Here is a 23001-nt window from a genome sequence, read left to right as displayed (position 1 = left end):
AGCCTGAAACAATAAGGAACTCCATATTGATTCTTTAAAATTATCTACAAGAAGCAGCAACCATCTTCCTCAAATAAACAAAATGCTACACTGAGTTTTCATTCAGCCCCACCGTGTCCAGCTGTAACACTCAGTGTGTGGGATAGTTTAAGGTTTTCTTATATATGGCAAGAATTACAGGGCTCTTGAGAAAGGTCTAAGTAGTGTAGTCCTGCAGTTATTAAAATGTCTTTATTGTACCTTTACCTCAAGGTACCACTTCATGCATGTAGTTAGTGCACTGAGCCACGTACCAGGCAACTGCATAATTACTCTGTATGTCAGTGTAATTTTAATGGAACACTTGAACTGTGGTTAATCTCTGTTTGACCAGGGCAATTTATACACACACATTAGGCTGCTCCACTTCTGCTCTTCTGGTTGTACTATTATTGTTGCATATTCCATACTTACATCAACAAAAACAAAGGGCTTTTTCTCTAGAAAACATTTCGTGCATTACAGAGTACATTGATCCAGGAAATCCTACCTTAGTGCATCAGCTCCATAACTATTTACAATATTCATTGGATCGGGATAATTCTTCTTCCTTTTGCTCATTTTTTGGCCATCACTAGAAAATATCAGAATGGAGGCATCAATTCCCAGAATTCTTGTAAGACATGGATAAAGAGAAAAGGCCCTTCAAGTCCAGCTTAATTTTTCTGTCCTATTATGTTCCAGGTAGCACAGACATAATTATGTATTAGCACATCCCTTCAGTGAGAATGTTCAACCCACCAGAGCAACTGAAAAAACCCAAAACCCAACCCAAGAGGCTTCCAAGTTACAAAACTAAGTAGGAATCTGTCTTTGCTACCAAAGATGATGGAAGGTGCACTTGTTTTGAACCAATCCCTCCAGTTTTATTTGGAAATGAAGGGAAACAAACTAACTTAAAATTACATGTAAAGCTACATTTATCATCCCCTTTAGTCTGCATAACAGGTACTAATTTCTTTCCTGTTCTCACTTGTTACTCATTTTCTCTCTCTCTTGGAAGGACTAATCCTGCTGGAAAGAGTCAAGTGCAACAGAGAGCTGGGATGTGGGAACCTCTCACTCTCAGGTGCCTCTTTTCTCCTACAACACTGACAACACCCTGACAAGTGTTAACAGCTCCAAAGTCCATTTCAGATTCCATTTACAATTTGCAGGACTTATTTGAAACATTCTTTGACTAAAAACCTGCTCAGGGAAGAGCTGACTGACACACCAACCTGGCAAGAACGAGGCCATTCACAATGACATTCTTGAAGGGAGGCCTTCCAAAAAGAGCAGTGGAGAGCACCAGCAAAGTGTAGAACCTGAAACAAGAGACAACAAAAACCTGACTTTATAAATATATCAAGCTCAAGTCTGCATGTCTGCCTTACAAATGAAATGTTTCATTATGCTGCTTTCCTCTAACAAAGTTGAATTTTAAGTCTGTGGAATATTCATGGGGCAAAGACTCAGAAGAGGAGCTCACTGAAAGCAGATCTTCTTTGTAGCTGTTTGCTCAGCTGGGATCTGCTAGTCCAAGAAGGCTGAAAAATTGTCGTAGTTAGTAAGCATTAGGAAGGTATGAAGAAGAAAGCTGTAGTATTTTGCCCTTTAATACTGAAAAGGGAATTCAGTCCCTGAACAAGCTCCCTGTTTATTCACTGTAAACCTGTGAACACAGGATCTGTCAGGAACAAAAAAGGAAACAGGACCAGCACACTTCTGTGTGTGTGTGTGTGTGTTAATGGTGTATTTTTCAGACTGGCAGATAACATAACAGTTACTGCTGGTAGTACAAAAGCAAGTGATCAAAAATGAGAAGAGCCTCCTTCCAATCAAGCCAACACTTTGACTGGAAGATTGTGGTTACCTGGTTAAATAAGACACCACTAGAAAAGAGGAGAATGTAGGTGTTCCCACAACAAAGGGCAGTAGTGGTTCCTCCCCATTTCGTGTTTGGTGTCTACAGTCACTCTGTAAACTGTCTGGGACACTCAGGAAATCAGTGCTGGAGCAAGCACAGGTACCTGTTGTTCAACAGGCTGACACACAACTGAGAAATTAAGTGGAGGTGCAGGATAACGTGATAATTTCACACTCAGGAGTCAAAGCCTTCACCAAAGGAGGGATCTGTGAGCTGCTGTAACTGCACTGTTGGTAATTACTTTTAAGAAAATAACTGGAGGGTGGGCCACAGCTTTCCTGGTTCAAAACAAGCATCACACTGACAACTGCTTAGCAACCTTCAGAGAGAAGGTGATTATAAAAAAGCTGTATAAGGTACAGGAGGTTACATCTCAGAACTATGTATTTGTGTGAAGATTTAGTGGAGAAAAACTTCAGTGGGGAAAAAAAAAACAATAAATCCATTTGTATACTGCAAAGTTGTTTTTATCAAAGAGCTGCCTATAATTGCAAAAGCTTTATTCTGACACTCAAAGGTCCTTTGTAAAGGTTGCTGTGTGTATTACTGCAATTATTAAGTGACTTACATGACAACTCTGATCTTATCTCAGACAGGCCTCTACCTTTAAAAAATCACCTCAGTTCACACTGCAGGATGCAAAATCCCTTTATTAAATTGCATTTTAACTTTATGAATTTTAACCAACTCTCCTCCACCTGCATACAAACACGCACTCAAAATCCCCATTTTCATTTTTAACCTTCTAGAGAAAACCTCTGAACACAAATATCTGAGCATTTATTCAGATGATCAACATCCCTAAGGCTACAGCTCATTGCAAACACAGCAGAACTTCCTCAGGACTTACTACAAAGGTTCCCCACGGACAAACTCCCAGCGCTTTCTGCAAAGTTTCTCACAAATTCTCCTATCAGAGCACCTGCATTTGCAGTTGAAAAGAACAAAGCAGAACCACCCAGGAGATATTCCAATACTGTTTGTATTAGGAAAGCTGGACAGATGGGCCGTGGGCAATGAAAAGAGGCATCTGAGAACACAAATTTTATGTTCCTTGCATTGTCAGACCCAACGAGCCTCAGCAAGAGGTACCTTGGCTGATGACAGCTACAAGACTGCCTTTGAGAACCTGTGATCCCCTGGTTTACACACATTCTGATGGAACTCTTCCCAGCCTTCCTCAGACTGTGCTTTTGAGAAAATTCACCTCATTCACTCTGAATATTTTAGAGGAGTGTCTCTCTGCACCTTATTTTTTAAATACCTTGCCCACAGACACATTTGTTTCCTGAAAACTTCCTCAACTTATCTCTGCTGCTTCATCTTCCATTCCCCAAATCTCAGTCTGCTCCTAAATATGTCCCTGCAGATAAAGAGCTGTCAGTCAAACAACAAGCTGTCAGTAAAAACCACCTTGACAGAGAAGTCCACTTCTTTGCTCTATTTCACTCCTCTTCCACTCCCCTTCAAAGGGAGAAAACTCCTTTTTCGAACAACTGTGGGTAAAATTCATGATCTTGAGCGGTTCATGCCAAAAACCTCCAGCTGTGAATGCCCTGTGGGGTCACCACGTTCTGACTGTGACCATAAATCTTGTTGCATCTCCCTACATGCAGTCAGAGACAGAGCCTTTCCTACCAGCCTGTTGGTCACTTGGACCTCACACCTTAATCCCTTCTTTCCTTCACAAAACAGAAGTGCTCTGCTGCAAACCACCCAACATTTCTTGTTATCAGATGTTTACTGGGATTGCAACTACCAGGAATAGACTTGGTACCCACATAAAAATCCCAAACTATTTTTAATTCTGCTGAGCTTCTACAATCCAGTAGTTCCATTGCACAGTGTAAGAATGATCAGATGTGGTCGATTTTTTTATATTTTATTTAATTTCTAGTTATCTAAATGACAACAAATGCCCTTTGATCTTATCAAATGCAGCAGGGAGAAAATCAGTTTCTGCCCATGCCTTTTGCCCACTTTTTATGTCTTATGTTTTTTTTATTTGTTGTTTTTCTAATCACTTCTCAGACAGAAAGAATAAAGACGAAAAACAAAGCTTTTAATTGTCCCTTTGCTACCCAGCAGTACTTGGCTGTATACTAAGGACTTAGATATATTTTTGCACAACAAGTAAGGGGTTGAAAAGCAAAGATATATTTCACTATAATCATGAAACTCAGTTGTATTTATGTATTATGTGTTGATGTACTGCTTTGGTTGGTTTTTTGGGGGAGTAGAGGAGGGGGCAAAGAGAGATGCCAACCCCATTCCACAGGAATTTATTTAACTCCAGTACGTCAACTGGATGGGAAAGTTCTACTTGGACACAGTCAAAGGTACTAATCCAGGAAACACAAAAATTCATCTTAATCTGCCAGTTTTCAGAGTCAACCTCAAACTTCAAATACAGAATAAGCACTTTAAAATGCCAAAAAACAAGCTGTATGTATGTATGCATACAAGCAGGTATGAGAACACTGCCCACAGAAAATCTGATATTAGAGAAAAATATTCAATGACTTAAAAGCATTTATCCAGAGGGGAATCAAATAAGCAGATGAAGTTTACAGGCAGAATTTATTTTTTTTTTTGTAAACTATAAGACTTTAATAACATAAAGTTTGATTTAATTTGGTTTCTTTCTACATTCACATGAACTCAAAATTCAAATTTAATCTAGGGGGAAAAATTACTTCCCTACAAATTGGCTTGAAATCCTCAAAATATCAACTTCTATTTCAACTGCAGTTCTGTTTCTAATAGATAACTGGAGTTCTGTGATAATTCAGCTGATGAGATGTTTCCTTAGCAGGCCAAAGATGTGCCCTATTACCTAAAGATGTTTTCCATAAAAGCTGGGGAAATTCCTTGCCAACACTGTATTTCTGCAACTTTTTGTCACCAAGCTTTACTGGAAAAAAAAAGAAATGCATCCAACACTAAATAATCATCCATATGTTGATTCAAAGAAATCAAACTCAACAGCAAGATACTGTTAAGCCAGAATTCCTTTAATGCGACGTTGGGTAGTGCTGGGGATAATTCCTCCATAAACACTCCACCGAAACAAGGATTTCCTCAGCTTTTATACACCAACATCTCAAACTCCTCCTTGAACATTTCATTTTAATCTTTTCATTGTCACAAGACATTAAGATGAATCTTCAGTTAAAGATAACTTAGATTTCTTTTACTTAAACAATCTCTGAACTAGTTTAATATTTTACTGTTACAGCAACATCAATCTTTAGTTACAGATAACTTGATTTTGCTTCCTAGAGGGTATTTTCATATCTGACTGGTACAGAATTCACCATCCATCTTTGGTTAAAGATTAGACTTAGACTACTTTCAATTTTCTGTTGATTTAGCTCTTTAGAGTGGGATGGTATTCAAAACTAATTCAAACTACAGCTGCACGGGTTGCTGGCCTTCCTCATTTTCACTCTATTTTTTAGCAGTGTTTAGGTAAGGGTTTCAAAGTCACAAAATTGAGGCACAGTAAGGGGCAAACCACAATATCCTTAAGATTCTGAGGTTGTAACTGGGCCCACGGTGACACCCCCTCTTTCAGAGCAGTAGTTACACAGGGCCGTGACCATCACGCAGTCAAGAGGCAGGGAATTACCATCCTCGGGTTTGGTCGATGCCTTCGGCGATGAAGTCGGCAGGGAAAGCATCCTCCAGCTCTCTCTTGTTCTCAAAGGGGTAGTGGACCTGGGCATAGGGCATGCTGCCACTCTCGAACCAGCAGTCAAACACCTCCGGCACCCGGCGCAGTGAGCCCTTCCCGCAGCGGGAAGGGATGGTCAGGTGGTCAATGCTGGGGGGAGAAAAAGAGGGACACATTCCCAGCAAAACCAGGTATTAGTAGTTCACATCGTGCTTTCACATTAGGACAGTCTTTTAGGAATCATTTTAATGATTCTTCAGAAAGGTCAGCGTTTCTTTTGACAACCTTTGTAATTTAAAGGTATTTCACAGATAAGTTTTTGTAGTAGCAACATTCAAGACAGAAGAAAGGAAAATTTATATGTGTTTATCACAAATCCTCTTACTCCTTATCTGTTCTCCCCAAACTTGTTTCCCAGGGTTTGGGCAAAGAAAACCAAGGTTTTTTATGTCTGTTTAACTATTTCTAATAACCAGCCAACAGCCTCTGTGACCAACCTTTCTCGATGGAGATCAGTGACTTTCACTCCACACAGCTCTTCCAATTCCGCCACTGAACCAACACAAACTACCTGCAAGAGACACCCAAGAAATTTAGTCAGTTATTTGTTCAAAGTAGCAAGTTGTTGTTTGTTTTTAACATCAGGCAGGAGACTTGCAGGTCAGTATCTTCCAAAGCAGATGACGGAGCTGAAAAACCAACACGAATTTTGTACAAGGTGCCCTTTTTCAATCTAACACAGCAGCAAATGATGTTAGAGACCATTACCCTGATTTAATACAATTCATGTTACAGTATCTGGAGACTTGGAAGCTGCAGCACGTTGTCAGCTATCAAAAAAGGTGGGATGTTGTTTGGGTTTTTTTTCCCCTGAACAACCCACAACACAAAAACCCCGTAAAATTCAATGATCCTGACTTTTGTACAAATCAAGAGCTTCAGATCCCAGGTTCCTCTCCTGAGCTAAGGAAAGCAGCTACACTGCTCACAATCTAAGTTTTTCATCCCAGATACCCTGAACTGTGCAGATTAAAGGCATTTTATTTAAAGTGAACAAAGTTTCACAGCTCAGAAAGGGATTGCTAAGATTGTTTTGTTGCATCAACACACTGTAAAGCAGACCTGCACTGATGTCATGAAATGCTGATGAAACAAATGACTCTGAAAAACTGTATGCAAGAGAGAAGGAGAAAAGCAAACCATTATTTGCTTTAGGTTTTAATCAAGTTGAACCCTCCCAGAGATTTGGCAGGATTCATGAGCCTCAAGCTGCAGTACAGGTCTGGATTTTGGAGATCCTGTCTCATATGCTGTCAGTCCCATTTGGAATTGTCATGGATAAAAAAACCCAGAGTTTGACAGATCTGACAGGGAAGGAGTTAAATGTATCACCATAATGAAGCTGTAAGGAGACCACATATTTTTCACACCATTTTCTGAAGTTATTCTTAGGATACAATAAATTAGAGTAGAGCCTGAGTAGTCTTAAATATATGCAGATGTATACACACAGAAATTGTAACTAACAAAAGGGATTTGGTGTATTTAATTCCAAAAAACTGTCATGAATTACAGAGATGACAGAAACTCAGTTTGATTTGGTTTTTAAGACATGATTTTCCTAGTCTGATTCAACTGCTGATCTGCATTACAAATCACCATCTTCTTTTGTTAAAGTGATTTTGAAATGTCATTTTTTTATTACTTATCTGTCTTTTTTTTTTTTCTGTAGTAAGTGAGGCACGACAATGGTTCTGATGGCCAAGCACAGCAGAGTGCACAGCAAACCACACCAGGGGATTGATCCCAGGCAAAAATACACCTTTATCAACAAACTATTTTTAACCCAGATCTGCTCTTCCTTCTCTGTGTGGCCCCATAAGCATCACACAGGCTCAAGTGAGCAGCAGTAGGTGCTTAGTTCAGCACTGCTGGCAGAACAAAAGGTTTTACTAACAGCATGGGTAAAAAAGTACCCTTGGATACACAGATTATTCATCTTCCCTAACCTTTATATTTGAACATACTTTCACATATGCTCTGGGTAAAAAGCTGACCGTTATTTGTTGCTTTTAGACCAAGCATTTTGATAATTAAGTAAAACTCTGCATGTTGGATGCAGAAAACTGCACCCAGAAATTACTCATAGAAGAAATAATCCCAATTTCACATGAAAAAAACCCAGCAACTGCCAGAGGAACACAGATATCCCCACACTGAACAGATGCCTCTGTCCAGGGCAGAAGGATGGAGCTACTCTGACCCAAGGGAAGCTCATTAGATCCTTGAAGGCAAGAAGAGAATATAAGTAGATGTTAATCCAATTCAATCCCTAATTTGGCCACACCCACTCATTTCTGCAACACCAAACTGGCTTTATGCTCTCAAATTAAACTGCTGTTTTGGGTACACTCCTTCAAGAGCAGTGCCTGCTTTAGTAGCCTGGCCCCTCTCCCTCCCAGTCATGTGCTCCTCCTATTTTATTTTTCAGCCACATCAACTATAAAAACAGTTATATCAACATTTCACAGCAGGTAGCAAGGACTGAAACCACCAGGTTGGGACTTGGGGGTTGCTCAATCCCATTCCAGCATCTGAGACCTCACGGGGAACCACAGGTCAAGGGTAAACACTTGAACAAATAATGACCATCAGCATTTTAGCTGGGATTACCCATGTCAATAGGAAGAACAAAGCCATGCAGCAGCACTCATGGATCTCAGTGTTCCTGAGGCACAGCTCTGCAGCACCCAGGAAACAATTTGCTTTTTGGTTTGCCACTGCAGCTCTGCTCAGCACCATAATCACAGAGTGGGGAGTGCTCACAGAAAGGGAAGTTCACATGTGCATCAGTGTGTCAGCAACACACTCTGGGATCTTTAGAATAAACATTTCTTGAATATTAAATAGCAGAAGAAATGAGTGCTACAGTCAGCCAGGAGTGGCCTTAATGCAGCTCCAAAGCAGCCCAGACACAGACCTGAAGAAACTCCCTTGCCCTTCAGGAGAGCAGAGTCAGAGTGCTCTTGTTCTTTTGTGCACCCAGACTACTGGAGGGTTAACAAGAGTGACAAGCAATGAAACAATCAGAGAATTCCCCTAAAGTCTCTAAATATTGAATACTATAATTTGCATGCAACTCCTATAAAATTAGCCCATGTCTGCTTTACCAGCTTGGGTGTTGTATTAAACAATTTTATTATCCAACCCAAATGTGCTCTTCCACCGAGGAAATGATTGAGATCTGAGAACTTAAAATGATAAACCGCCTGCAAAAATGTGGTAATAAACACAAGCTTCAAAATTTAACTTCCATTATGTGTCTCCACCTGATAATTATGCTAAAAGAAAACTAAAATAAAAGCTAAAATAAAACTGTGGGAAACCGGTTATTGATTTGTAATAAAGTTCCCTTTAATACCAATTAATTCACCTTATTGTATATTAAACAAGGAACTGTTATTACTTTTCCAGGATTTAATATGCACAGCATAATTGTGTGCAACAAAGTGTTCTTTTGAGAGCAAGACATGAGGAGGATGCTCTGCAACCTCACACAGCACCAGGCTTCAGTAAAACTCAAGTCAGGGGAAGCTGGAGTGAAAATTATTTCTATATGAAAGCAGGTGTCACCTAGGCCTTAAGTTCTACATCAGTTCCAAAGGTGTTTGTTTTTCAAGCCACATCCCACATGCTTAAAAAGAATGTGAATATTAAAACAAACCCTAACATGGAATTTAGTTGGGTCCAGGAGCCATACCCAGCTTCTAAAGCACAACATTCAGACTCTGAAGCAAAGAGAAACGTGTAACATCGACGGATAAAAATAACAGACCTGTTGGTATTGCCATCTTTATTCAGAACACCAAGCCCTGAGGAGTATTTGTAGCTAATTTCAAAGAAAAGGTCAATCTCCCAAGTTAGACAGCATATTGTTATTAAAGACAAACAAATCAAACCTAGAAAACAGGAAAAAAAAAACCTGTACACGTAGGAATACAGGCATGGGGAGACTGGGAAGAAAATGAAATATTATTAGAGGTAAGGCCTGGAAACAATGAAACATTTACACAATCTTTTTCAGCTGTAGGATGAAGTCTTAACATACTCTGGCACAAAACTGAAAGACTTTTTATTACCTAAAAAAAAAAGTTATATCAAGGGACCTTTTAAAAACGTTGGATAAATGTATAAAAGTTACGTATAAATTGCCAGTCTCCAAACTCAACTTTACGTGTGACAGAAGAGACAGAAGCACTTGGTTTGTCAGTAATTTACAAACACACAGCATAAATAGAACCCAACTGCCAAGGCTTTCTTAGATACTTAAATTGTAATTGCAAGGAGTATCTCCCTCCCTCCCCCAATATCTCCCTGCAATACTGCCAGTGAAAGGGAAATAAAAAATACTTTATGGTGCACATCTAACCACTAGCAAGTTTAAGACCATAAAATGCTCCTCTAGCATATGTTTTCCTACCAGAGGTCTTCCAGGTCTAAAATGAGGAGTAAAACTTTTTCAAACCCAGAGAGATAAAAATAAGGGCTTGGGATGCTGAGATCAGGATTTACCCTCCCATGGACATCCTGACACTGCTCACCATTTCCTACTTCCAGCATGAGGAAGGACATCACACATGTCCAATGGAACTGACTCAACACAGCAAGAATGAATAAAAAAAGAGGGAAAGCACCACACAAACACTCCCCCCCCCCTTCAACTTCACCCATTTTATCTTCAGAAACAGTTTTAAAACTTGCTGTTTTGACACTTAAGAGAGCAGCAGCCTCAAAACTGTGCAAAGCGTTGACCGGTGCAGTTTGTGTTACGCTCCCGGCTGCAGGGTACCTTACACCTTGGAAAAACTCATTTCCAGCATTCCCCATTATCCACATTCATCATCCCACTCGATTCACATTCTTACAGCCTGTTACATTCACATTTGTGGCACTACAAATAAACGCATCTGCACTGTTCTGCTGGGGTGGGCTTGCTTTTACGCCCTCAGCGACTCATTTGGCTCGGAGTAACCGAGCACCAGAATTTCAAGAGCAGACTGAAAGGACTGAGTGAAAAGATAAAAAAAAAAAGAAAAAAAAGGAAGAAAAAAAAAAATCTCTTCCTTGCCATTTTCTCACTGCATTTATGATTTCCATTACATTTGCCATCACTGCAAACTCTTCCAGGAAAGACAAGATTAATTTTAATATAAAACCTAAGAAAAATTGCTTGCAGTTTTCAGGCCAGAGCAAAAGAAAACCTGTACAGGCACATAAATGCACCCATAAATATGCATGTATCTATCACCTATTATATACATATAAATACACACAGACAGATTAGACAGATATACTGTTAAGACATATTAACAGAACTTCAAGATTACAGCAGACAAAGAGAAGAGTGTCCATCAAAATAAGCAAACAACATGCACAGACAGGCTTTTCTGTCAATTGGAGTCCTTCATTTCCTTACTCACCTCTTCCAAGTCATCACTGACCCACAGAGGGATGGGGGTGCCCCAGTACCGGTTCCTGGATATGGCCCAGTCTCGGGCATCTTTAAGCCAGTTCCCAAAACGCTTCTCCCTCACAAAATCTGGAACCCTGTACCAAAAATAAGAAAATTATTAATATCTCACTATGTTCCAAATAAAAGAAAGCTGGTAAGAAGGATTTTATGTGATTTCATCCACAAAACAAGTTCAATTCATCATTTCCATGACTTGGAGCATATTTCTATCATGGCACTGGCTCCTGCAAGGCCTATGGAGGTGCTGCCAAAAATTTAACACCATTTCTTCTGCCTTCCCTGGATGTCCAGGTAAGCTATGGAAGTCAAAAATATAAAGTTACTTTTAGTATAAAGTATCTCAGAAAAACACATGCAACATAAAATAGATTCATTAGGGATGAAATGATGGTCAAAATCCTCCGGACGGTCCAACACTGGAGGATTAAAACTCAGGGTGTGTAACAACACAACTGCTTTATTTTACACACAGAAACAGAGAGCACTACTGATTTTGGTGCTGAATGACACTCCAAATATTCAAAAGCCTGGAGTAATAGCATTAAAAGGCACCTTGGATTACGTGTGGGCATCCAGGTATCTGCCCATTACTCAGGCTGATGGATCATACAAAAAATCCTTTCTGAGCTATTTATCATCTCCACTTTGAATTACTCCACTAAAAAACAAAACACGTCCCCAGCCACAAAACCCTACCAACCCCTAACCCTCATGTTGAGTATTAATGGACACTGAGGAGGTTAAAGATAAATTTTCATCATATGAAAGTGTCTTGGAGCTCAAAGGTTAACACCAGAACCTGATGCCCAGCCAGGTTCCTGCACATGCCAAATGGCCTGATGGTTTGATTAAAACCATGGTTTCTCTTATGATGTGAACAAACAATTAACTATTTGTACAGTGACTACAGGGAGGTAAAGAACAGCAATGGGTTTTAAGATTAACAATGCACTCCCTTCATGCTCAAAGTACATTTAAAAACAGCAAGTCAAACTCACAGGAAGAATAAACTTAAGAAGCGTCAGAGACACAAAGAAGTTGTGAATGAGCAGCTCACAAAAACAAAGTAATTCTAGAATTGTTATTGAGCAAACCATGGCAAGCTTTACTGGGTTTGGTTTTCTACTGTAACTAGAAGGGCCCTTCCCAAAGTCCGAGCTGGATCAGGTGACCCACAGTTCCTAAAGGAAGAGCAGCCAAACTACAGAACACTCATAGTCTCTTCTACCTTTTCTTTTTGAAACTCTTGGTCCTCTATCAAGTATTTCTTTTTGAAGCAGATTTTTAATCACAGCTCAGTCCCAAGAGTAACAAAAATGAAAGGACCCTTTAGAGGAAAAATTAAAAAAATGGATTCACATGACACTGAGGTACAACTTGGCCCAGCAGCAGGAGATGAAATAAGTGCGAACAAAAAAAAATAAAAATCCATTGATGAAAATAAAAGCTGCTCTCTTTTACAAGTTTTACCCATGATGATGCCATGTGGAGATCTGAAGGCTTCTTGATGCCAATGTGGTCCCAGGTGGATAAAAACCACCCTTAAAAGCCTCACTAAATATAAGCCTGAAGTTCCAGAGCTTCCCTTTTTCTGGACTTACTTTCAGCTGCAAAGTCGTCTTCTGACACTCCTCGAACAAAAATTTAATATAAAAAAATCTGAACCAAACTCAGTGACTCATGTTTCACATGACATCTCTATCCCTGCTTTGAAATTTAGAAATGTATACAGGCTTTTCCTAATTTGGATTAGTGTGGGACTCATTACTGTTAACTTTTTGTGGTGACCTTAAGAGACCCCCCTCTCCAAACACAAGTGGAAACTGCACAAAGATCATTAGCATTTGCCCAACACTCCACTAATGTGGAAAACTTCTCTTTACATCACTCCTAACTAAACCAGTTTCCATTTTTCAGAAGTTGTTAGACACTGATTAGCTGAAATTATTAGTCCCATTTAACATAGCTAGAGGCTGAGACAATCCCCCAATGACATTAAAATGCTGAGAGTTTCAACTCTGCCTCCTCAAAACACGCATGAAAAATTAATTTTTATCCCCAAAGTGGACATTACCACAAAAATGTATGTGGTGTGATCTCTCTCTGTCTCTGAGTTATGAAAGCATATAATTTACCTCTTCTGGTAAAATTGTCTGACCCTGCTGCCAGTTTTCAGTGGAACATAAAACACAAACCACCTCATCTACTACGAACCGCATTTGCAACAATGATTTATGGCTCTGTGAGGTACAGCACAGAAACAACACTGACACAGCCATCAAATAAAATAAAAAGAGCCTGTATCTCACAAACATTTTGGGCCCATCACTCAAAGCAAAGTGTTACTTAAAACAACTGGTTCTTGCCACTGCAGAGATGTTGCCCATTGGTGCTGCCCAAGGGCAGACACAGCTTCCAGCTGGGAACAAGCTGGAGGAGGGAAAAGCAGCAGGGAACAGCCATGCCAGGCACAGTTCTTCAAGACTGGAGCCTATTTCTTTTACTTAGTCTCAGTAGGTTTAGCTACAGAGATCTCAGTTTGACATTTATCTACATATCACATGGAAAAAAAAATTCAGAGGCAGCATTTATTGAAATATTTCATTAGGTTGGGAAAACAAGACAGAGTATTCTCAAGTATGTTGTTATTAGCACCTGATCATTATTTACACCAGCTCCAGGTTAGTGATCCTATAGGTTTTTTTCAGTTTCTTTTTAATCCTTTTCTCTTAGATATTTTCTTGGTATACTCCTCCTGTTAAATTTTAACGAAGATACCATCCTGCCACAGGTATATATTAGCTGAGGAAGCATTTTTTTTTACTCTTCCTTCTACACAAAGCAACTCAAAGGTAAATGAAAAGCCCCCTCCCACATGCCAATGCACGTGTTTTTTTCATGGATAATCAGGCACCCATCACAAACCCCCTTCAGCTGGAAAGCACACATTTCAGGATTCTGCTGGTGACCAGAGTTTGCAGTTGGGCAAAACAAGGTGACCAGAACTACAGCCCACCCAGAGCAACCCCTGCTCCTGGCACTGAACACAATCAGATCTCAGGGAAGGTCAAGCCCCAGCATCAAACAGTTCCACGAGCTTGCAGGTGAAATCAGAGCAGCCTCATCTCTCCCAAAGCAACTGAGCTGCAGCTCCTAAGACTGAGCTGTGAGGAAAGGGTGAGTTTTTTTGCTTCCCACCTGGCCTACAATTTGTGTTGGGTTTGACCTTCGCCTTTCTCTGCAAAAAAATTACACAGGTAGGATTTCGTACTTCTTTCTCCAACATTTAGCAAGGTTAAGGAGACTGCTGCCTCAGCAGGTCAGGAAGCTCTTGAATCATGACTCTGCAGTAGTGTGGGACAAGCTATTTCTCCCTCCTGGCACCCAGGACTTGCAGTAAATAAACTTCAGGATGCAGACACTGCAGCAGCTGGAAAGTTCAGGGAGCTGAACTTCACAACACATGAAATAAGTATTATTTTGTCAAATCATAAATTAGATTTTGAACCGAGGTACATCAGTTCCAACCTGTATGAATGCTTGTTTCTATCTTACTTTCCCAACATCAAAGTTAGAGATAATGAGAATTACTCATTTGCTGCAAATTTCCATGTCTGTTTTTGACTGTTTGTTCCTTTTTTGGGAGCAGATTTGGGGTTTTGCTAAACTCATGCACTGCTAAGTCCTCTGCACAGTCAACTCCCCTATCCTTTCTTGGGAGCTACTCATTTTTTTAGTGTATAAAATTCCATTTGAAAAGAAAAAAAAAACAAACCACAAAACAAAAAAAACCCACACAAAAACCCCCACAAACAAAACACGAAGAGTAAAACAAAACCCAGTCCTTTAACAACATTTATTAGCTTATTATAACAGAAACCATTTTTCTTTGTTTTCAAAGTCTCTGTACCACTCAGCATTCAAGTCACACAAGCAAAGTGGGCATGGATTTGAAAAGAGCTGTTAGTGCCCACCTTCAATCCCAGAGCAGGAATGGGCTGACCCAGTGGGTTCCCATCATCAATAAATACTCAAGGAAGAGCATCAACTAAAATTAATATATTTGCCTTCTGATTCTTATCTCCAGAAGAGGAATGTACAGGATGCCAACAAGAAATATTATAAATTATTGTGTTATCCAGGAAGAAACTTTTTGAAAGGATTAAGACGTCTGTTCCTTTTCTGTGTATTTATTTATTTTGAGGCCTTTCTCCTGTGCTCGTAACACAACTGCAAATACTGAATTCAACTGATTATTCCATTTCCCAGCTCAGATGTGCTCAGCATGACTCTGAGCTGGCTCACCGTGCCCCAGCTCAGGATGCAGGCTCTGTCTCCGAGCAGCTCTGTCCCTCTGCTCAGTAAACACAAACAGCACTGCCAAAATAAATATTGCCACGGCACAAGCCTCATGTTTTAATCATCAATTAACCACTAAAAGCTGCTGAAGATGTTACATAAAGATGTACTGATCCTTTCTTGCTCTTCATCCTCTCACCAGATAATTCTGTTCATGACATTCTTCGTAAAAACACAGCAACTTTATGTGTTGGATAAGATTTACCTCCTAACTGCTAATTGAAGGAAGCTCTGGGTTTATCAATTATTTGAAAAACAGTCCCAGAAGAGCTAGACTATAAAGTTGATAAACGAAACACTACCTTAAGTGGTGTGATTTAGGGAATCTAATAGCAGAATAAGAAACCTAACACAGCTTTGGTTCCAAGAAGGTGGCCCCAGATCTCTCCCTTCACTTGGCAAGCTGGGAGCTTTTGAAGTGACACCTGAAATCAGGAATCACTTCTAAGCCTGTGAAAGAGAAAATCATTCTTCCAGAAGACAACTGAGTTGTAACAGCACCACCAAAGGTGATTAAGTAGTTATCCTCTGCCATCTAACTAAATATGTACAGACTTCTCTAAATTCACAGCATAACCGCTGGGGGGAGGGGGGGTATTTTAGGTGTAGAATTTGGCTTTCTTTTTAAACATTAACCAACCCTTAGAAGACAAAGCCTCAAATTCCATTATGTTAATTTACTCTAATAACAAGCCTCCTTCAACATGCCCTCAAATTGATTTTTAATGGTTTTTAATTCAAGGAGATAAAATAAGCAACTATTCGTGCCCCTTTGACACTTTAATTAGCGCCAATCTATACCATGGACCTAATTAAACATGGGGGGAGGCGGGAGGGAGGAAAAGGAAAGGGAGGAAAGGTCAGCTGTTTGCAAAGCACACCCAATTTCCACTGCAGCAGCCTCTCCTCCCCCCCTGAACGGTGAAAACCCACCCCACACGAGCCTGGGCTGCCTCCACCACTGCAGGGGCAATTTCTGCTTCCACGCAGCGCAGTGAACAGTGCTTTCAATCACTCCGATCTGCCACTGGTTTTCCTCACTCTTTTCCCCTGGTTCCCATGGCAACAAACACTTGGGCATGCGACTGCAATGCTGCTGCAACTGCATCATCCCCCGTCAGCAGCCGCTCCTCCCGGACAGATTGAGGGCAGCCCTGACCCGCAGTTGTGTCACACACCCACATCACCAGAGCCCCCATCCACTCCCCTGGTATGACCCAGGCACACTGCTAATTGCTGTTAAATCCTTTATCTTATCAACAATCCCTGCAGCCCCAAGCCAGTGAGAAATGAAGCTTTCGCTTCCCTTCTGCACAGTTTCCTTTGGAATATTCTAATGTTGGAGTATTCTGAAGTTCACAGTTACAAAGCACTTTTAAGGGGCAGCACCCCTTGGGATCCATTTCAATCCACATAATAAATCTGTTTGCACTCCTGTAACAGTGGCAGATATTCTACCTGTCCCGGATTTGCCAGCTGCCCACTGTGCTGTAAGGGCTCAGTGAGCTGGCACTAAGGGGGCTTTATTAGGTCAGTTTTACTCAAACCACACCAAAAGCTGCTGGTGACCCTTCCCTGGGACTGGAACGACACCTGCTCTGTTCATGGCATAACCAATCTCTGCTCAAGAGGCTCAGAGAGGAACCAGCAAAATTAGGGCACAGGAGAACAAAAGCCATCAAAATCAACTGAACGAAGGCTCAAAATTAACTTCTAGTCCTCGACCAATTCTGACAACAGACAGTAATAAAACCTTCTGCCTTCACACTGCTCTAAATGAGACAAACACAAGGCCAACCCTGCAGCAATTTTTTTCACCTCCTGCTGCAGCCAGTGCCAGTAATTTGGATTTTTCCTCGGGAAAGGTTGCCATCTAGTGACTGCACCTCACTGTACACATCACAATCACTGCCAGAGATGAGATCTGATTTGGATTCAAGATTCCTGAGTAAGAAAAGTGTGACTGGTGACTCAAAAAGGAGAGTTACAACTGCATGGTGATATCAAAGGAAAAAAAAAAACTTAGAAGTCTACACACACAATGTGTTTAAAACTGTTCAGATAAAACGTATTGGTTAATGTTAACAAAGAAAGAAAATATCCTATGAGACATTATAAAAGAAAAAAATCAAAATAAGGAAAACAAAGGACTCACTAACTGGTTTTCTCCTGACCAGCCCTAGTGTTTAGGATACCCACAGGCATCATTCCTGATCATATCACACCTTGCAACTAAGGACCTATAGATCAAGCTCTCTATTACAACACCTGAACTTTTCCGTGGTGAGAAGATGCCAGAACAAAAGGTTGGGTTTCTTTGAAGTCCCTCTCTGTCTCCCATCACTGCTTTCCTTCCAGTGATGCTCATTTTTCCACTGCACCAAGTGCTGCCCCATCTTATGCAAACAATGTCACAACTGCACATTATCTCCAACATTAGAAACTTGGCAGCAGGCAGAGGGAAATGTTTCAGGAGCTACTGAAGTAGAACTTTGAGTGAGGGAGGTTTAAAAAGGGAAAAAAAAAAGTTCAAAACTGATATTTATATACAAACTACAGAGTCTTGAGAATCTTTTCTACTGGCCTGTAAGTATTATATATATATATTATATATATATTATATACACTGTCAGAAGTATGAGCTACAATAGTTTAGAAACAATTATAAATGATACTAATCTACTGTTTACAATGACTTATAAATTCGCAGTTTAGACCAAATTTTACAATTTCTTTTAAATAGCCTCTTCTGCCAGTTGTATGGTGGAGAACATTCAGTAAGGGAACTTGAATTAAAGACCAAAACACAGCCTCTTAAATAGTGTTCCAATTCTGCATTTTCATCAACACACAACACAAGTTACTTTCTGGTCAGAAAAAGGTTGGACAGAGAAAAGGGGTTTTTTTGGCTTCTTATTTCACAAAAACACAGGCACATTGTTCTTGTACCCATTCCTGAAAGGTATAGTTAAGTTAATTTTGAGAAATGAAGATACTGTGCTGGCTTTACTAAATTTTGAATGACTGTGGCTTTATCAGTTGGGTAATTCACTAAAAAACTAATTAGAAATGCAATCAGGTTGCAAAGTTTGTCCAACTATGTTTAATCTATTTCATCAGAAAGAATATCTATCAAGAGGGCAGCTATTCTTAAGGGACAATATACCTATCAGTCATTTATAGGAATAAAAAAAGCAATGCCATCAAACTCATTTTGTAAAGGTTAATACAGTCTGAAAAGCATTTATCCCCAATTTTCTCATTTTCAGGACATGCTGAAGCCCCAGAGAGTCCAAAAATAAATTTTTAAAAAGCTACATATTATTCCTGTGACACTTTCAGAGATCCAGTCTCTTCAAAAGTAAAAAAGTAGGTTTTAGGAAGGATGGAGTTCCCAAAATTTAAATAAACGTATAGTGAAGGCAGCTTCCAAATCTCAATGCCAACTTCAGAAGTTACAGCCCAAACAAAACTGACATCTGTGGAGAACACAGGAAAAAAAAACCTTACAAACACTGCCTTATTCTTTTAAAAAGCTGGTTTTTAAAAGCCAACTTTATGAACAAGGGCCACACAGTAAGAAGCACCACTGAAACTCCAAATACATAGCAGAGGCAGGGTTCAAACTGATTCCTAACCCTTGCTAATGCCTGCTGGGTGAATGGAGGTCACACAGCAGCTTTTCCTGGAAGCTCTGCCTCCTGCAAGAGCAAAACCACCTCACCCATTCAAACATTTCCTTAATAGGATCATTCCACTTCTCTTGTGTTCATGTGAGAATTAAGTATGCAGGTCTACTGTCATCCCAACAGCACAAGCATCTTGAGGAAGCTAATTAAAGCCAAGAACAAACACTTTCACCGCCTCTCCAGCTTATTTTTCCCCCCTAAAGAAGGCTCACAGTATGTTCTGCTATGGAAAACAGAAAGCAACACTTGCTAATCTATAAACTCTCCTTCCATATCCAGACTGGGCATGTGCTGCTCAGCAAACCAACGCTGCAGCATTTTCGGACAGTCTATTATGGATCACTGACTTTCCCCACATATTCCAGTATTTACAGTGCTTGTACCACGTAAGCAGTTATGCAAAAGCTGCTCATGGAGAATTTAATTGCTAAGTACTGTCCAGGAAAAAAAAAACAAACCCACAGTGTAAGATGTAATTGCTGACTGGAAGTTGAGTCACCTTCTTTAGCATTGTCTGAGGGGTTGCAAAGAGGTATCTGTGGTGGAACCCCAACTTTCCCCTCAGCCCTCAAAAGGAAAGACTGAACGAGCTTTAAGTTTTCCCCACTTGGTTTCCACCTTCCAGGCACGAGTTATTGACGAGAGGAAGGGAAATAAAAATAAAGGTTATGAAGGTGCCAAAGGGTAAGATCCTTTTGTTGCTGACACACCATAAAACCACGACTGACTCCCAAAATGACCACCAGCACCAACATTTCCCTCTGACTGCTGATTTAATACTGCATTTTACTTACTTAAAACCTACCTGTTGTTTTCCACATAAATTTCTCATGCATTTTTCACATTCCTTATATACACATAAAGATGTGATTTTGGCCACCAGTAGAAGATTCTTATTCAATTCTTTAATTCTGAAAATGAGTTGACTTACAGCAGTTCCACAAGCTAGGGCAGCTGGGTTGGATTTTTTGTGGGTGTTTTGAGAAAAGGGGGGCATGTTGGTTTTTTTCTCCTTCCAATGCACCCATGACAGAGTAATCAACCCTATCTGCAATAACTAGATGAAAAGGAAAAACTTACCTAAAGATTAGCCTATTTAGGAATGATGTATACCCAGAGTTAAGCTGCCTATAATTCTCCTCTCAGGTGGAGCTTTTTGGGAAGCTTGGTTGTGCACTTTGCTGCTTCTGCAGGGTGACTTTGCTCTGCAGTTTCTCCCATATTGAATTGCTTGGGGTTGTATAACGACTTGAGGACAATTTTAATGACCCTGGAGTGTATTTCACTATAAATTACAAGTAATTACTCAACTTTAATTGACACAACTGAGGTAAAACATTGTTTAAAGCTGGTCCCAGCCCCGTTCCAGGAGCATTGGCTCAAAAGGACAGAATGGAAATACAGAGCTGGCAGAATAACAGTGAAAGAGCTTTGCAGAATTCCAGCACACACCCCCAACTCCAGGCAAAGGAAAAAGACATGTGCAGGAGACATTACCAGTAGCATTGGGCATTATTCTCCAGTAGCTTCTCCACCATGTGCTCCACTCTGACAAACCAGCTTGGCACAGCTTTGTATATCAACGGAGTATCCGACCTGGAGGGAGGTGATGGGGAAGGGAGCAAAAACAAACAAAACCTTTTAAGTGCTGCATTATTTATCAAGTGCTCTGTCATGTGTGTTTTTATACACAACAGTCCCCTTTCCACTGACTGAATTCACTGTTCCTGCAATATTAATCACAGTTCCAAAGGTTGGGGTTTGTTTTGGGTTTTTTTGTAATTACACAAACTGTTACACTTAGGTGAGCTACCATTTTAAAATATAATCTGGAAAAAAAATGTAATAGCCTTCAAACGCAGTAAATCAAGGAAATTGTACAGCAAGAGTAATCATGAGAATCTTCAAACAATACTTGAATTTGAAATTCGTGCTCCTACACAGTACAACAACATCAACTTCAGTGACTAATGACTCATATTTGAGTCTTCCACATCAGCTCATTCTGCATCTTTTTTCATGTGTATACAGACCTGAAAAGCCAGGAAATATTATGATTTTTTTACTATTTGCATTTAAAATAATCATCATAAATCATGAAGAAGTAACTAGAAAAAAGTCCCATTCCAGGAGGAGAAAGGAACAAAGAGATCCAGATAAGCAGACAAAAGAAGTTTTAAAGATGTCCTAACATATTCCTTACTTCAACAAGCAATAAACTAAAATCCATGTGGGATGAGAGCAGTTTCACAACTTGGGATTGCTTAGAAATGGAAACACTATAGGCCAGAGCACACAGACTGATAAATTCATTAAATTACTTAGTAAAATTAAGATCTCTAAGCATCTGACTGCACTCTCTCAACCCAATCTGATTTATCTGCTCCAGAACACAACTGCTTAAGGTCTTGATTAGCTGCTCAAGTAGCATAACATCCTTCTAGAGGGTCCTGTGATCAAACAGTGGGCACAAGTCACTCTAGGAGACCTCAGACATTTCTAGTCCTTCACATCCATCCCATTATTCCAGCTCTAAGAGGGAGACTGAGCCCTGGGGGATGGAATCTATGGGTACACAGCAGCTCCAACAACACTGGGACAAAAAGCCCCATTCTCCCTTACCATCAATCCACCCCACAAAATGTTTCTTAAAAATATTCCTTTAGTTTAAGTCGCTTTGCTACAGAACTGGGCAATAGACTTGCTCAGCAATAACTCACAAGAAAAGACCCTGAGAAACTACTGTTATCTCCTGTGTGCAGTCACCACTACAGATAACCCATCTGAGGAGCTGAATTAATTTTACTTATATCCATAGGAAGGACTCGTTTGGAATGCAGAAACCACTGGAGATTATGATGCAAATTAAAATTGCTACTGCCCAAGCACCTGCTAAAGGTGCACCTGCCTGACCAGCAGAAGAAAACCTACAGCAAAGATTTTTCAAACCTTAAAACCCAGACTCAGGGCATAAAGCCCAGTAATAAAACCCACTCTGCTTCTCTTAATACTGCATTTCAAAAGAGATTTCCTTTTAACTACAGCCTATATGTTTCAATCTGTTCAGGTGTTAAAGTATCTACAGCCTCACAGGAAATGGTAAGAGCTCAAAGTAATATTAATGCAGTCGTGTCCAAGCTATTAAATGCAAACATACCATGTAGGATGGTTTGCTTCTCAAATTTATGGCCTAACACACCTAAAAAGGGGAACAGTTCAGCTGACTCCTCACACAGCAGCAAGATCACAGTAAAAAATAAAGTATTCCCCAAGCTACAAGGTACTCCAAAAGTATTTTAGTTTGACTGAGCATCTTGTCTCAGAAGGGCTAAAGAAGGATGAATTGCCATCACAAGATCTTGAGGAACTGCAAACAAGGAGAATAAAACCTGGTAACAACATCTTCTCACACGGTCCTAACATATTGCAGAGAGAAGGTTGGTACAACAACCTGGCACCCAACACCTCTGTGAGGAGAGAGCAGCTGACAGGCTGCACAGGAGCTTCCGAGCCCTGAGCAGCTTCAGACAGGAGGGATCTGTGACAAAGGGACAAGCAGGACCCATTTCCCAGGCTTTCAACCCGACACTGAGTTTGTAACACCTGAGAACCATTCCAGAGCACCCACTGAGTACTGCTCCACCTACATGATGGCAGTGAGAAAGAGGAGATGGCACAGTTTCCCTGAGGATTTTTTTATTCTATCTGTGCTGCCAAGCAGTGCCTCAGCAGGAGACAGAACAAAACACTGAAATTTGCCCAACCAGTGACATCTTCCACATTCTGCCCCTCGTGG

At 40.3% G+C, this 23001-nt stretch overlaps 1 protein-coding gene across 1 annotated transcript in view; it reads right to left on the bottom strand.

Annotated features, from left to right (window-relative positions):
• Positions 1-23001, bottom strand: part of IARS1 (isoleucyl-tRNA synthetase 1) — an 88398-nt gene that overhangs the window by 31368 nt on the left and 34029 nt on the right. Inside the window, exons 14-19 of the mRNA XM_050330678.1 lie at positions 20703-20801; positions 11105-11231; positions 6122-6195; positions 5580-5774; positions 1260-1346; positions 530-613 (exon numbers count right to left, since the gene is read on the bottom strand). Of these exons, the coding sequence (XP_050186635.1) occupies positions 530-613; positions 1260-1346; positions 5580-5774; positions 6122-6195; positions 11105-11231; positions 20703-20801 (666 nt within the window). The remainder of the gene's footprint in view (positions 1-529; positions 614-1259; positions 1347-5579; positions 5775-6121; positions 6196-11104; positions 11232-20702; positions 20802-23001) is intronic.

Source organism: Myiozetetes cayanensis, unplaced genomic scaffold (genome assembly GCF_022539395.1).
Source record: "Myiozetetes cayanensis isolate MyiCay16 unplaced genomic scaffold, myiCay2020 scf43, whole genome shotgun sequence".
Taxonomy (NCBI): Eukaryota; Metazoa; Chordata; class Aves; order Passeriformes; family Tyrannidae; genus Myiozetetes; species Myiozetetes cayanensis.
This window is presented reverse-complemented; position numbering and strand designations above follow the sequence as displayed.